This window comes from Halichoeres trimaculatus, unplaced genomic scaffold, assembly GCF_033239565.1.
Source record: "Halichoeres trimaculatus isolate MK-OKI-2021-1 unplaced genomic scaffold, fHalTri1.1 fHalTri1_scaffold_19, whole genome shotgun sequence".
Classification (NCBI taxonomy): domain Eukaryota; kingdom Metazoa; phylum Chordata; class Actinopteri; order Labriformes; family Labridae; genus Halichoeres; species Halichoeres trimaculatus.
The window spans coordinates 19,880,846-19,896,524 of NW_027437197.1; the positions used below are offsets into that span (position 1 = coordinate 19,880,846).

General features: G+C 37.9%; 2 protein-coding genes across 3 annotated transcripts; both read left to right on the forward strand.

Annotated features, from left to right (window-relative positions):
* Positions 1 to 138: 138 nt before the first annotated feature.
* On the forward strand, positions 139 to 9,114 carry fap (fibroblast activation protein, alpha). The gene is made up of 26 exons (XM_074694768.1): positions 139 to 435; positions 644 to 725; positions 1,496 to 1,585; positions 1,686 to 1,780; positions 1,871 to 1,945; positions 2,044 to 2,096; positions 2,279 to 2,351; positions 2,456 to 2,576; positions 2,663 to 2,817; positions 3,439 to 3,536; positions 3,647 to 3,776; positions 3,866 to 3,904; positions 3,992 to 4,090; positions 4,184 to 4,254; positions 4,355 to 4,408; positions 4,525 to 4,649; positions 4,791 to 4,841; positions 5,111 to 5,209; positions 6,296 to 6,365; positions 6,441 to 6,635; positions 6,790 to 6,844; positions 6,920 to 7,019; positions 8,074 to 8,132; positions 8,228 to 8,300; positions 8,466 to 8,539; positions 8,720 to 9,114. Exons 1-26 carry the CDS (start codon positions 433 to 435, stop codon positions 8,819 to 8,821), a joined length of 2,241 nt encoding a protein of 746 aa, XP_074550869.1. The 5' UTR covers positions 139 to 432; the 3' UTR covers positions 8,822 to 9,114.
* A 414-nt stretch (positions 9,115 to 9,528) lies between these two features.
* On the forward strand, positions 9,529 to 12,088 carry gcgb (glucagon b). 2 transcript variants are annotated; one of them, XM_074695454.1, is made up of 4 exons: positions 9,529 to 9,595; positions 9,700 to 9,796; positions 10,528 to 10,683; positions 10,933 to 12,088. In XM_074695454.1, the coding sequence occupies exons 2-4, from the start codon at positions 9,708 to 9,710 to the stop codon at positions 11,066 to 11,068; spliced, it is 381 nt and encodes a 126-aa protein (XP_074551555.1). In that variant the 5' UTR covers positions 9,529 to 9,595; positions 9,700 to 9,707; the 3' UTR covers positions 11,069 to 12,088. The 2 variants fall into 2 exon arrangements, with proteins under 2 accessions (XP_074551555.1, XP_074551556.1); XM_074695455.1 differs by having other exon boundaries at positions 10,948 to 12,088.
* The last annotated feature ends 3,591 nt before the right edge of the window (positions 12,089 to 15,679 follow it).

The following is a 15,679-nucleotide window of genomic DNA, read 5'->3' on the forward strand; positions in this document are numbered from 1 at the left end:
TTTCCTAATTTTGCATTGCTGTGTTTTCATTATTTTAACTGGTGGGGGAAAAATGTGCAGAATCAAGCCTGGAGCTGATGTTGAATGACTCGCGTCCTCGGTCAAAAAAGCCACTTCCTAAATTCTAGCAAGCTGTGCGCTCTTGGAAAAGTTGTGCAAGCTGCTGACTTCAGGGAGACATCCCTGTCTGCTCTGGTGTCGGACTTCTTTTCAGGAATGCAGCGGGAAGAGTGAGAAGTAGGAAGGAGCCCCGTTTTCATACATCATTTTTTTGTACTTTACACCCTTTGTTAGGAGTTTGTGTTTTTGTGTGTGAGAGTATGAGAGGAACCAGGCTGCCTCTCCATGAAGCGACTCTAAACGCCACACCTGCGACTTTGGAGACTTTCTAAGACTGAAGAGAAGCTTCACGACGACTTCTTCTTCTGTGTCATGGTCAGTGATCGATATACCATCATCTTTAGCTGCGGGTGTAGCTGTGGGTGTGAAAGAGAAACACTAAGAAATGCTGAATTACTCACTGTGGGCAGAGTGGAGGGCTCGCTGGTGGAGTAACACAACTTATACGGGAACCTGAACGCAGCGTCATCTCGTGTGACTTCAGCGTCTGTTTTTGTGCAACCTTTTCTGTCACCTTTCGCAGGGCTGCAGCAAGGTGCTGTGGGGGGTGGTCGGGGCGGCTGTCGTCATCACGTTGATAACAATCACGGCAGTTTATCTCAGCAGTAAGTCACAGCCCAGGCCTGGGTTTTTCTTGCATGATGTCTTCAATGGGGCGTGTGTGCTGCTGACTGTTAAATTAATCAAAAACAGCTTTAGGAGCACTAAAGTTGAAATAAGACGTTAAACAGCAACAACAAAACTCTCTTATGCTGTTCTAAATTTTGTTTGATTCCGCTTTTTGGATGATGCATTTCAAGTTTTTGTTTTCACTTTGGCAAAGTTGCACATGATGAAGTTAAAAGTTTGCTTTTTGCATGCATTGTCACAGCGTGCTGCAGAAACAGCGCCACCCCGTGTGCGCATGTGCATATGCTAGGCTTGCAGCAGCTCTGATGTGACAAGGGACAAATTACGCATACCTGATCAAAATCTTAAAACAGCTAAAAATTGCACGAATTTACATTTAGTACAGAAGAATGAACAGAATATTCACTTTTTATTTTTTATTTAGTAATTTTTTTTTTAATCTCACTCCCATTTTTTTTCTGGATATCAAAGCTCCAGAACCTAGAACCCTTTAAGATCCAACAGTGCAAAATGTAAATACAGCAAAATGAACAGTATATTCACCTTAATTCATGCAATATTTTCTTTCTATTTTTGTTTTTATTTATTTATTATTTATTTATTTATTTGACTCACTCCTATTTCTTCTTTCTGGATTTTGAAACTCTTGAACCTTTTTTAAACTCCAACTCTGCAGAATTTAAATTCTTGCAATTTTTCAGCTCATCTTAAACTTGTGATCATGTGTGTTTATGCCTCTTTCTAGAGTCTGATGGGACCAAAAGGCCATTCACCCTCGATGATTACTTCAACAATACCATTAGGTGGAGAGCCTACAATCTGTACTGGATATCAGGTACACATCTGTAATACAAGGTGATCTCTCTTACAGTAAAGTGTCTAAAATGTAACTTTGCAAAGAAAAACTCTCACAAGTTGGCCATTTCTTGTTTTAGACACAGAGTATCTGCATAAAACAAAAGATGGGAGTGTCTTCCTTCACAATGCTGAAACCAGAGAGGAGTCACTATTCTTGAGCAATTCAACCTTTGTAATGTTCTTGATTTTTCAAAGCATTTAATCACAGCAAACATATTTTGAATGTGAATGTAATTTCTCAATCTCCCTTCTTATCATTGAGGACCAAGTGGCTGCCACAGATTACATGTTGTCAGGAGATCATCAGTTCGTTGCTTTTGAAAGCAATTACTCAAAGGTAGGCAGCCGTTCCCTACACAGGTTGGTGTGTCTGAGTTAAAGTGTATGATGTAAACTGTGCTTGAAGCTTAAAAAAATGTTTTTCAACTCCAACAGAAATGGAGACATTCATACACAGCATCGATCTCCATCTATGACAGAAAGAGCTCGTAAGTTGCTCAGTCTTATCACAAACAAACTGAATGATGCCGTGAAGTCAAACATAAAAAAACTGGTGCAGCTGTCGAGGATTTGAAGACATAATCTGTTGAATTCTTTTGTGGAGACAGGGTACGTTATTTATCATCACATTCAGACACATCAAACTGATTATTTTCATGATTCTCCACAGAACATTTCTTTCGAGTGACGGTCTTCCAACTGTGGTGCAGTTTTTCTTGTGGTCCACAACAGGAAATGGATACGTAAGTTTACACCCTGAGGTCGTGAAGCCTTGTCTGTAAATTTATACTTTGTCATATTGATTCATGGTTTCACTCTAAAACCTGAAACAACTTTTTGTCTCCAGGCTTATGTTGTAGATAACAACATTTTTATCAAGTCTGACGTCACGGCTGGAACTGTACAACTGACCCGCAATGGGAAAGACAATGAAATCCTTAATGGTATCTCTGACTGGGTGTATGAGGGTAAGAAATGTTTGCTGTCTAAGAAAAGGTGCTGCTTTGTCTCTACACAGAAGATGATATTTGCTTTCTTTATTTGTCCATTTCAGAGGAAGTGTTTGCAGTACATGGAGCAATCTGGTGGTCGACGACCAGCAAACGCTTAGCTTACATTGAGTTTAATGACACATCTGTTCCCAAATTGGAGTATACCTGGTATGGATCAAATCAGTATCCGGAAACAGTGTCCATCCCATACCCAAAGGTGAGGTTTCCCCCATCCAAGTTTGATGAAACATCCTGTTCACAGTTGATCTTAAGTAGCTAGATTAGAGCTGTAAGTAAATCTGATTTAAAACGGATGGTCAAAATACCAGGATTACCATGAACTCATCATAGAATTTGATTCTGGCTGGATTACAGGAGAAAACTTGAGCTTGAAATATTTTAAGAATGTCAAACAACACGTTTTCTCTGCAGATGTTGATCATTCTGACCTCTTTGGCACCGGTGTGTGTTTTGCATAAAGTTAAAATAAAGGCTGTGAAAAAGTGATTTGACCTCTCAGAGGAAATCACCAAATATCTGCTGATATCAAACACAAAATGTATAATTCAAAGCAGCTGTGTGGAGCTTTCAGTATTTGGGTGGATGTTGGCGCCCCTTGTGGACAAATTGTGCGGTTCAGTCTCACTAAGAGCACTGTTAACTCCAGACTTGCCTTAGAAGTTCATCAAAAGCAACACTGGAAAAGGAATATGATCATTAAAATAAAAAAGTTGATACTCTTATGGTTTATTTTAACTAACAAAGCAGAAACAATCAGTTTTTGTAGCACACTCATGATGTATGATTATTTTTAAAAAGGTTTTCTTTTTTTCCGCAGGCTGGCTCGGCCCTCACCACGGTGAAACTGTTTGTGGTTGATGTGAAAAACCCATCCCGCCGCTCTCAGGTGCTTCCTCCAGCGTCTGTTGCTTCTGGGTCTGTATCCTCTTTAGTGCGCATTATCGCTCCACACTCAAGGCAAATATAAACACCTTTGTTTTCTGTCTGATGTGAAAATCTTGTCACCCTCTGTCGCTTTTGCTCAGTGATCACATTTTGTGCTCAGTGAACTGGGTTACAGATGAACGCCTCGCCGTGCAGTGGCTCAACAGACAACAGAATTATGTGATTGTACAGATTTATGACTTTGACGGAAGCAACTGGAGTGAGAATCAGGTAACTGTCTGGTCGAGAAATCACAAGTGGTTTTAAAATAGCTCATCCGACAGATTTCTGACTGCAATAAATGCCTCTGCTTTCTGTAGAAATTTGAACAAAGAAGCAAGACGGGCTGGATCGGCCATGTAAGTCAATGAGATGCTACCACTTTAGACTTTGTCAAATAATTGTTTCATGCTGTTTAAAAAAAGGATAAAAAATCTCTGTTTTAGTACGTGGCCCTGCCTCTGTTCTTTGCTGAAGACAAACTCAGTTTCTACAAAGTGATGAGTGATACTCAGGGCTACAAACACATTCATTACATCAAAGATGTAAGTCTTTTTCCCTTACGCTCATGCAAAATAAACTGCATGGTTTGTTTCTTTGGTGTTGAGTATCATATTCATTACGTGCATGTTGTTAAGGGCCGAGCAACACCTATTACCTCAGGGAAGTGGGAGGTTATCTACATATCCAAATTAACAAGAGATGCCATGTGAGTGATGATTACGCACATTTCTGAGGAAATAATAATGACTGTGAAGATTCTCGAAGTAAAAACATGTAAATATGGCTTATCTACCGTTACTCTGCAGATATTTTGTCAGTAACCAGTACCAAGGAGTACCAGTGAAGAGAAATCTTTACAAGTAAAGACCTCATTTGACTCAACTAATCGTTTTTATATCTCATTTGCATTCCTTATACTCTTTGTTTGAACTAGACTGACACAAGTGACGCAGTTTTCTCCTTCTCTGTTTGTCAGGGTTATGATTGGAAGCAGCCCCTCGGCCCCTCAGTGCCTCACCTGCAGCCTGTACGGGGACAGGTGTCAGTACAACTCTGTTTACTTCAGCTATAACGCCTCGTACTACCGAATGGACTGCTCCGGTCAGTTACACCGCCGCATGTCCTCTCATGCAATGAAATCATTCAAGGTTGATGTGCAGGGGAACATCTGTGACTAAAACCTATTTCTGAATTGAAGTGTTTTATAAACTGTTAGTGCATTTTCTATTTTGGTTCTACCAGGACCTGGGCTTCCCCTCTACACACTCATGAGCAACACAGGGCTAGGCAAAGGTAGGTATATTCATGAAATATATCAAGAAACCATTTTATTTACATTTCTTTCAAATCTACCCATCTTTAATTTGAGTATAAGAACACAAACAGGAAAATCAGGCAGGTTCATTCACATCCCAGAGCGAAGGGTTGCTTTGTCTCTCTTGTGTTAGCCACGGGCATGTTGGAGATAATACTTGCAGATAAAGTATAAAATGTCTCATTTTAGGTTTTTAACATTTCCAGTTTGATATACTTTGTTTCTCTTCTTGTGCTTTCCCCTCCAGAGCTCGCCGTTCTTGAGGACAACAAGGAGCTGCAAAATATTCTGTCAGAATTTCAAATGCCAACGGTGAAGTATGGCACGCTGAAGATCGCAGGATTTGGTGAGACGTCTATTATGAGTCTGTTCTGAATGAAATTTAAGTGTCACATCTCTGAAAATACTGTAATTTTTTTTTAAATCTTAAATTCCAACGTGTGTGTGCATGTGAGTTGCATTTTGACCCACAGCGAGCCTCTAAAAAAAGTCAAACATAAAAAAAAATATTCACTGCACTGCAAAACTGAAATATTTTCCAATGTTTTTTTCTTATTTTCAGCAGAAAATGTCTTTTTAGACTTAATATGATCCACATTTACTTGACCAGTCCCCAAAAATGTATTGTTTCAAGTTGTTCAAGACAAAAATTAGAAAAAAAGTTACTTGAATTGAAACATTATTCTAGTTTCAAGCAAGTTTTTCTTAGTTCACTGGCTGATTTTTTTTTACTTGTTACAAGCAATTCAGACCTCATTTTTGTCTTTGAACAACTTGAGACAAGACATTTTTCTGGAGTAATAAAGTGAATGTGACCAATCATGAGTATAATGAGACAATTTTTACTTAAAATAAGGCAAAAACACTTCATATGATTTCATTTTTTTGCAGTGTGGAAGCCTAAACATGTCTTAAACACAAAAGTATATCATGAAACAAAAATAAATGAACAAATAAATAAGGTAAAATAATATTTCATAAGGAACAGATTTTATTTTTATTTTTTTTTAAAAACTTCTCGCAAAAATATTTCTGCACTTTGTGGGATGTTTTTGCAATCTGTACTTGATTGTTTTGTGAGACTGACCTTCAGGGCCACCGTACTTTCACAAACCCTTTTGGGTTATTGACTGGTGTAGTCTTCAGCCCTGAAAGCAGTTAATAGCAAACATCCAAGCTGCAATAAAAGCAACAAAATGACAGTTTGAGTGAATGGAGACTTAAAATTTTGATTCATTTTATTTTTGTAGTAAAATTTAAATCTTTTAATTTAAAAGTTGCACTTTACATGGAATTTGAATTTCTTAATCTTACCATCTTAAAGGGGATGAACAGTGTCATTTATGTGAGTCAGAGCTATAACCATTATCATACAGTGTGTTCAGTCATCCTTTCTCTGTTTTAACATTTGAAATTCTTATTTCCTCCACAGATCTCTGGTATCAAATGATTTTGCCACCAAATTTCAAGAAGTCTAAGAAATACCCTCTCCTTATTGACGTGTAAGTATTCAGCAGTTCTGCACAAATAGGGACTCATGTTATCATCTAATGAATTTACCGATTACATCTTCACAGGTATGCCGGCCCCTGCAGTCAGAGGGTGGACTACAGGTTCAAGCTGAACTGGGGAACTTACCTCTCCAGCTCACATGGGATCATCATCGCCAGCTTCGATGGACGAGGAAGTGGTTATCAAGGTGACGCCATATTGCACGCCATCTACAGGCAACTGGGGACGTTTGAAGTTGAAGATCAGATAACAGCTACGAGGTAAAATGTGCCAGCTCAGGTAACATCATGATGATATAACGTTCAGAAAGCAGTCATGATAAAGCTCTGACTGGAGGGGATCACTGTGCTGTCACTTCAAAAGAAGCTGTAACGGTTACATTGGTTGTTCTGAGTAAAACTGTGTCTGTTGCAGGAAATTCATCGACATGGGTTTCATCGATAAAGACAGAATAGGGATATGGGGCTGGGTAAGTTCCCTCCACCTGTATTTGTGTTATTCCCAGGCTGTTTGCTTTAACTCGATCATGTCTTCTGATCTTCAGTCGTACGGTGGTTATGTCTCCTCCATGGCCCTCGGTGCTGGAACTGGAGTCTTCAAGTGTGGAGTGGCAGTTGCCCCAGTGGCCAAGTGGGAATATTATGGTAAGGGTGTAGTACAAACAAATGACCCTGCAGTCTTTTCTGAAGACAACTCTTCGGTATTTTTTTCAAGGATGTTCTTGAATTTCTAAAATATTCTCACCCTCTGATTGAAGTTTACTTTCTGGTTATTTCTACTGGCTGTTAGAGGTGTAGCATTTGGAATAACAGCTTACACTTCAAGGTACCAGCTCAGGTAACATCAAAATTTGAATTTGTCACATTGTTGACATTTTGACTTTTGGTTACCGTCTGAGTCCGACACATGCGAATACAAGTGATTTCTGGTTGGTAAAACAGTCTTGACTACTCCCTCAGCTGGTTACAACATGAAATACCTCCCTCTTCGGTAGAATATAGCTCTGTTTGTGCGTCTTTTTTTTTCTTATTGTCCCTGCCTTTCAAAAAGTCTGCACATGGCACCGTTTCTGATATAGAGAATGACAAGGGAATGGATTTTCACTTCTGTTCCATCCCACTCCCACAGAAAAAATCCTGTCCCACTCCTGGTAAAATGACTTCCACTCCGGTACCACTCCCATTCCCCCCCCCCCCCCCCCCCCCCCCCCCCCCATTTTTTAGTTCTTAGGCAACACATTGTATTTTATTAGATTACCTCCCCATTCTTTTTTTAGATTACTGTTGGCTTCTGGGAAGTGTAGTTCTTTTCACTTGCTATACAGTGTAGGCTTATTGGAAACAAACTACAAAATGATGGTGCATGTCACACATTATATTTTATCTTCTTGATTGGTTCTCGCTCCCATCCCGTGATTAATAGAATAGTTGACTCCTATCCCAAAGGAATCCCGAAAAAAATGTCAGCCTCTCTTCTGATACCCACTTTTTGTTGAACCAAGTCAGCAAACATCCTTTGGATGCTGCAAAAATATTGTCCAAACTGCATCTTTTTCCTTTCAACAACTGGAGTCTTAACCAGAAATCCTGCTATTGAATAAACTGCTAACCCTCTATTTCCCCATGTTTTCAATGAATATTCATAAAGCTGCTTTTTTATGAACTATAAAATTATTTTTTCCAATTTTTCCATTTTCAGATGCAGTGTATACTGAACGATACATGGGCATGCCTGAAGATAACACTGACTCCTACAAAGTAACTAACGCACAAGTCAAACTGTGCCTGCTGCACATTACAAATCAGAACACATAATATGTTACTAAAGTAGATAATCTTCTTTTATTCAACAGAATTCAACTGTGACAGCCAGAGCGAAGAATTTCAAAACAGTGGACTATCTGTTGGTTCACGGCACAGCAGATGGTATGTTCAACAATATGTTTTTTTTAAGCGTGTATTAGCTCGATTTCTCAACAGTGCACAAGCTAGCACAGTTAAGCTTTGCACCAATGCACTCAGTTTGTCTTAATGGAAACTCAAGCTTTTAATGTTCAGTCATGTAGTGAAAGTGCCGCCTGTTCTGTACAGACAACGTCCATTTCCAGCAGGCAGCTCAGATCTCAAAGGCTCTGGTGGATATGCAAGTGGATTTTGAAGTGATGGTAAATATTGGCTGAGGGAAGTGGGGCTAGTATCAGACAATGAAATGCATGTGAATTGAAAAGAAAAGGTGTTTATTTTAAAACACTTTGAATATACAATAATGATCTAAAAGAGACATGATGAGATAACTGAATGAAGAGTGTGAATCTATGTGTCATCTTCTTATGTGTTCATTTCAGTGGTACACTGACAGAGACCACGGACTCAGTGGATCAGCCTACCATCACAACTTCAGACTCATGAGCCACTTCTTGCAGAAATGCCTTGCTAATCCCAAATAGATGTGAAAACTGTGACAGCATTTTGATGGGACATTACCACAGATCACTGTTGTGTTACATTTTTATGTCATTGTGTCAGGTTCATGTCTGTACAGTTATTTTTATGTGCAATGGATTTTCTATTGCTCATACGAATGAGCATTTATGTTTTATATTTCAATTTTTATAACATACTTAAAATTATTGCATGCATTTAGGATTTTTTTTAAATATGGAAGTGATGTCATCCAGAAGCTGCACTGCACTGATTTGTTGTGAAGTGTTGATTGACGTGCTGCAGACATGACGTTATGGAAGAGAAATAAACTGTGTTTTGAAATATATTTCATTGAAGAGGTTGACATTTTCTTTTCCTTACAGTCTCACTGTTAGAGTGAACTTTTTAACAACTATACCTCCCTTTATGTGCACATAATGTATAAAGAATCCTATTTATCCCAGTTGTCTGAAAATCTGTTAACCAGTGTTCGTCTGGGGCAGTGGTTGTGTAAATTTGAAGCAGCTTTTAACGTCCATTTGCAGATTTTTTTTTTCTTCCTTTAAACAAAGTCAAATACGTTCAGTGGACTGAGACGGAAGCTGACTAATGGCTTGAGAGTAACAGAGGATACGCTGAGGTGTCAGTGACGGGGGAGTCACCGGGGAGAACGCTCCACGACTCCACCATATAAGAGTGAGGTGATGAAGAGGGGAAAGTGAAACAGCTTCAGAAACCAAGGGAGACGGCGGGCACCAATCCACGCAATTTGTTATCACCCTCAGACTACAGCACAGGTGAGTATTTCTCTGTTTTTAATTTCAGATATCTTAACTGTTTACTTTTACTTACTTTAAGCTTAAATATTCAAACTGTGTCATTCTCTCCTCTCATCTCTCAGAAGCTACAATGATGAGTGTTCACTCCTTGGCTGGACTCCTGCTCCTCATCATCATCCAGAGCAGCTGGCAGGCACCTGATCAGGATACAAACTCTGTGTAAGATCAGCTCTCAGGTTTTTCTTTTACCAGAGAGCTCTTTGAGTCCTTTAAGATCCTTTTTGAGAGGTTCATACAGGTCAGATCACCAGATAGGGTTGGTGGCAGCATCCTGAGCCATGTATATTAACATATGCACTTTACTGCACAATTAAATATCTTTATTCTTTTTTTAATGTGTCTCAGTGGGTGTTTTTAGATGGCTAAAGTCTTTCTACAACAATGCAAAAAACTGAAATCTTATCATTTTGTCTTATTTTAGGTAGAAAATGCCTTTTTACACTTAATATGAGCCACATTAACCTGAACAGTGCAGAAAAACATCTTGTTTCAAGTGGAATAAGAGAAACGTTGCTTGTATTAAGACATTATTCTAGTTTCAAGCAAGTTTTTCAAGCAAATTTTTCTTGTTTCATTGACAGATTTTTTGTCTTAACTTTTAACTAGCAATTAAGACCTCTTTTGTCTTCAAACAACCTGAAACAAGACATTTTTCTGGACTGATCAGTTAAATGTGGCCCATATCAAGTACAATAAGACCATTTTTACTTAAAATAAGACAAAAAAAAAACTCTTGATAAGATTTCTGTTTTTTTTTTTTGCAGTGAAGGAGAGACAAACACTTTAAAGCTTGCAGACTACAAGGGTCTAAAAATTAAACATCATTTATGGTAATTGAACTTTTTTAAAAAATAATTCTTAACTTAACAAAGATTTTATTTTATTTCTAGGCTGCTGACTGAAAACTCAATGCTGAGTGAACCTGTTGAGCTTCCAAACATGAAAAGACATTCAGAGGGAACTTTTTCCAACGACTACAGCAAATACCTGGAGACAAGAAGAGCACAAGACTTCGTCCAGTGGCTCAAAAATTCAAAAAGGAACGGGTAAGTTTGCCCTTTTCTAACTGAATCAACTTAATGTTTTATGATGATTTATGATGTAGAGCACTTTGTAACTCTGTTTTGAAAAGTGCGATAAATAAAGTTTATTATTATTATTATTATTGATGTGATGGGATGAGTTACATAGAATTTTATTACAGTCTGCTGTAAAGTCCTTTTTTTCTCAAACTGTATGAAATTAGCATTGATGAAAAATTACAGAGACTATATTTTGACTGTGTTATGTAAAAGTGTTTCTACCTGCAGGAGTCCGTTTAGACGCCACGCAGACGGCACCTACACCAGTGATGTGAGCTCCTACCTTCAGGACCAGGCTGCCAAGGAGTTTGTGACCTGGCTGAAGACTGGCCGAGGCAGGAGAGACTAAACTCGAGCAGAGCTCTCTGAAAAAACTCAACACTTCACACCCAGATGTCTCACTCTCTGTATTAGCCTTTTTTTCTTGGTCATGCTATTAAACTCCCTTCATAAGAGGTTCTGTCGGCCTTCAGTGGTTGAAGGAAATGTTGTTGAACTGCAAAGAAATGCATTAAGGTTAGTTAAGTTTGAAATGTCTCAATCGAAAATGATTTGTACATTTTTACCAATCATTCCTCATGTTTGCAAATTTCATATTTGGCATTTTCACCAGCCTTCACACATATTTGTACGGATTTCGTAACGTCATGATTTGATCTGAAATGCAACTTGTATAATTACCAATGGAGGTGGTGTTGATTTTTCTTATTTTTAACGTAAATTCACATTTAGTTTTCAATAAAGAAATGTGTACAATCTGACACTTCCTTTTTTAAATGAGCTAGTTGGACAAGGAGTATTTTATTTTACCTTTATTTCAGGGAACAAAAATGGGGACTAAAATTTAGTCATCTGAATCCAAATCTGTTTCTGCAATATTTTGAGTAAAGTTATAAATAATTATAAACAGTATCGTAGTATTAAAAATTTACCAAAAAATACTTACTCAGTGTTTCGTCAAAGAGAAGAGGCACAGATTTGTTAGCAGAGAGGATTGAAAACTCGCTTTGGTTGAACAGAAAATAGAATGCAGAAGACATGGGAGTGTAAAACTGAGAAATCTGTTTGAATATGATATGACCTGAAACTCCTGTGTGAAGATTTGAAAGACCAGAAGCTAAAACTGTTTTGGACTCAACAGAAATTTAACAACCCAAAAATAAAAACAACAGAGATATTAATGAGCAGGCTAAGGATGGGGCACAGTAATTTGAACAATACAATATTACAGGAAAACACCAAAGAGGACAGTGCAGAGAGCTGGAGACAGTGGGCTGTACACTTATACGGACTGTGGCAACAATTTCCGTGTTCATGGACGATAAAAGTGAAGCCAAGATGCTTGAAAAACACTGTAAAAGTAAAAATATGGGAGTATATGCAAGAGTATTTATTAGTGTATGAAGATGCATTTATTTATATGTTTTGTATTTTGTAATAATCTGATCTAAAAAGCTAAAAAAAAACAAAACAATCAAATTTAATTACAGTGTGCACCACTGATCTTTTTTTCTCTCTCAGACTCTTCTGTTTATGCAGGCAGAAAATAAATGATAAAAAACACTTCTCTCTCTGGGGATATGTGTGTTGGTTTTTTTTACCCGGTAACAGGATGATGTGTGTCATCTGTCAGCTCTTCACTGGAGACAGATTTCCCAGTGATGCTGTAACGTCCCTGTTAGATTCAGAGACGTGACTGACAATAGAGGAAAAACTGAAATAAAGGAGATATTAAAGTGTGCAGGCTCTATAAATGTGAAGTGATGTGAGTAAGGTAGGAAGTGCCACATTAAAGAAGTCAAGCAAACAAAACAAGGCCAAGAAGAAATACCTAAATAACTTCTTTAAAGAATAGCAGTGTCGACACTTACACGGAGGCTCAAACCAATTACCTAATGTGCTTAACAAAGGTTTTCGTATAATTCCATCTTACCTGGCTCTAAACCTGTCACAAGCAACATGTATCAACAGGAGCCAAATGGCAGAGAGCTGCCTGAGCCAACTGAGGTATCACTTATACTGAAGAGTGATCCATCACACAGGTGGAGACTACCTGAACACGCAGAAAACAGTAAGTCATTAACACCTTCAAGGAAGCAGAGAGAAAAAACAAAGAAAGGTGAGACACAGGGAGGATGACCTCTGACCTTTGGCTCATCATTCAACAGATGCTCAGGGTTCGCTTTGCTAAATGAAAGACACAGAAATCATGTCAATCAAGTCGGACTCGCTGAGAACAATGACTGGCTTGACACTCCTGAGGTCCAACTGGCACTGAGACAAAAGCAGTAATTCACATGAGCCAGCAGCCTGACATGCTTTGGGATGTTTCAGATCTCTGAGCTGTCATCTGTAGTACATCACAACCATCTGTTGATTAAAATAAACCCTTACTGTAGCAGTCAGGTTTAAGATGTAACAATCACAGTGTGCACCACAAAAAAGAAGGTGTTAGAGGTAGTAGAATTTACTTATTGTTTCTTCCTGCCTGAATCCATACTGCTCAGTTGGATACCATCAGGTCAGCACAATTAAATTAGTGGAAAAAGACACTTTAAGGGAAATAACCTAGTCAGATATATCATTCACTCATGATGTGACAGTGATGCAGTGAGAGAGTTTGCACATTTGAAATATCCTTGGCCCCATAGCATAATTGCCTAATTCAAAGCAATTTAAATAAAATAAAATAAATAAGTTAACAATAACAATAAAGATAATATAAACATGATATTATGAATAGTAATAAAAGTTTTTTTTCCTGAAAACTTTGAAATATGACTTAGGTGATAACAGTTTTTAAACAATATGTTTGTAAGTCTGACTATCCAGGTCCGTAATTACTTTAGTTGTAATTTACAAGAAGAAAACCTTTTTTTTGTTGTTTTAAAAGTGATAACTTTTTAAAAAACAATTTCTTTGAAAATATATTCTGGTATATTCAAAAATATTTCATTTACAACTAATAAATTCCTATTTACATTTTATTTAAGTATGTAGAGTGTTTTCACGTGACGTTATCAACTCGAGCTTGACCATGTTGGAGGCACCCTCATAATAGAACTGCCTTGAGCAGACGGGTATAATGGACTGTTTTCACACAAAAATTGGTAAATTACTGCCGCATTTTTTGCTGCACTAATCTGTTGGACTAAGGAAACATTTCATAAGATTTTGACATCCAAAAATGATCGTAGATCAGGGTGAGGGGTGCAAATAATTGAATTATAGAGAACATTGAGGTTAGCTATAAACTCTAACAGGATTTCCAATGCATAATCTGTCATTCATCTCAGCATTCAAATCTGTTCACAGCATTTTCTGCCAGGTAGGTCACGTTTTGGGCCTGTAGCATCTTAAAATCACACTTAAGTAAAAAATACTTATACAATGAGTATATAGAGAGTATTACTTTAGTAGGTAATTCACAACAATAAAGAGTACATTAGTAAAACTCAGAGTCTTTCAGAAGCTTTTTTTAAGTGAGCCTCTCCCAAAAGAACATCATTTATTCTGTGGACCCCCTCTTCTATGAAAATTATAGTAACATGTTTGTTTTCACAGCTTTGGGTAGATAATGATAAGGATGCTAACTCCTCATATGGGTCTCTCCTGCTTATTAGGCATTATTTTTCAAAATATCTGACTTTTTCTTGCTGGCTGAGTTCTTCATACACACTTGTTGGGGGGTAAGACATCTTAAAATCATATTTTACCGCGCAATTCTATCTCCGTCCATTCAATATTTACATTCGTGTACTGCCATTGCAGCCGTACATCCGTGTAACTACCCAAACCGTGACGTCAGTGCCAAAAAACATGGAGCAAACGTTGCTCATACCCTCACGTGACCACAAAATGCGCGCGAAGACGTTCAATTTAGAATGCGGAAATGGCAATGCTCGGTTTCAGCAACACAAATATGCCGACAGGAAGCGACTGGTATTTGAACAACAAACCTTCAGCCTGTGAGTAACATTGTAGCGGTGGCCTTTCTTAAGTTAGTTAAGTCTCCTCATGTTCTCCCTTGGCTGTTCTTCTTGAAGCTGAGATTTTATCCCTGAAGAAATAAGGGCAAAATCATGTAGCTCGGTTTATGAAACGTTCAAATGACTTGGCTGGAAATTAGAAATGTTAAAACTTGGAGCTAAAAAGTAGTTCATAAAAAGAGCTGGTTGAATGCACTGTGTAGCCTCAGTTTACTTCTATTACTGCTATTTTCCACTGGTATGACAGCAGGCTCTTGTTGCACTCAGGTGAGCAGCCCAGGTGTGTGCTGTGGCCAGTGGGTGGGTGACAAGATTTGCAAAAACCGCAACTCAAATGCAAAAGCTAACACAAATGCAAAAGTTACAACCCAATGGAAGTAGCTACAGTCACAACAGATGTTGAAAGCAGTTAGTTATCCCATTGGAAACATAAAGTCGTAAAAGTATGTAAATGATCATCTTTTTTTTTAAACTTCGTCTATGATAAATATAGCTTCATATAGGTGTTGTGATATCCTTCATAGTACTATTAATATTTCTGTATTTACTGGAAAAACTTACTTTCACTGTACTTCTGTTTTGCTGTGGTGTTTGCATTTGTGTTGTGGCTTTTGCTTTCATGTTGTTGCTTTTGCAAATCTTCTGAGTCCTAACGGCCACCGTACATTTGGAAAGCTGAGAAAACAGAATTAATTCACCATGGTTTTACAGTTTCCATTGCTGATCTCTTGAAAAAAAGTCTGCAGGTTTTTCAAAGGGATATTTGTCATGCGTAGCTAAAAAAAAAAAAAAGCTTTTCAATGAAGTTGAAGGGAAAAGTGTGATTTGAGGATTTAACTTAATTTTTGACAATAAAACAACATGGATACTCAAAAAATGTTTAGTTAAAGCAACATTGACAAGATACACATGTTAACTAATGCCTTTAATGATGAATCCATAACCAGTTGTTCTTCCACTTCTCAAAAACC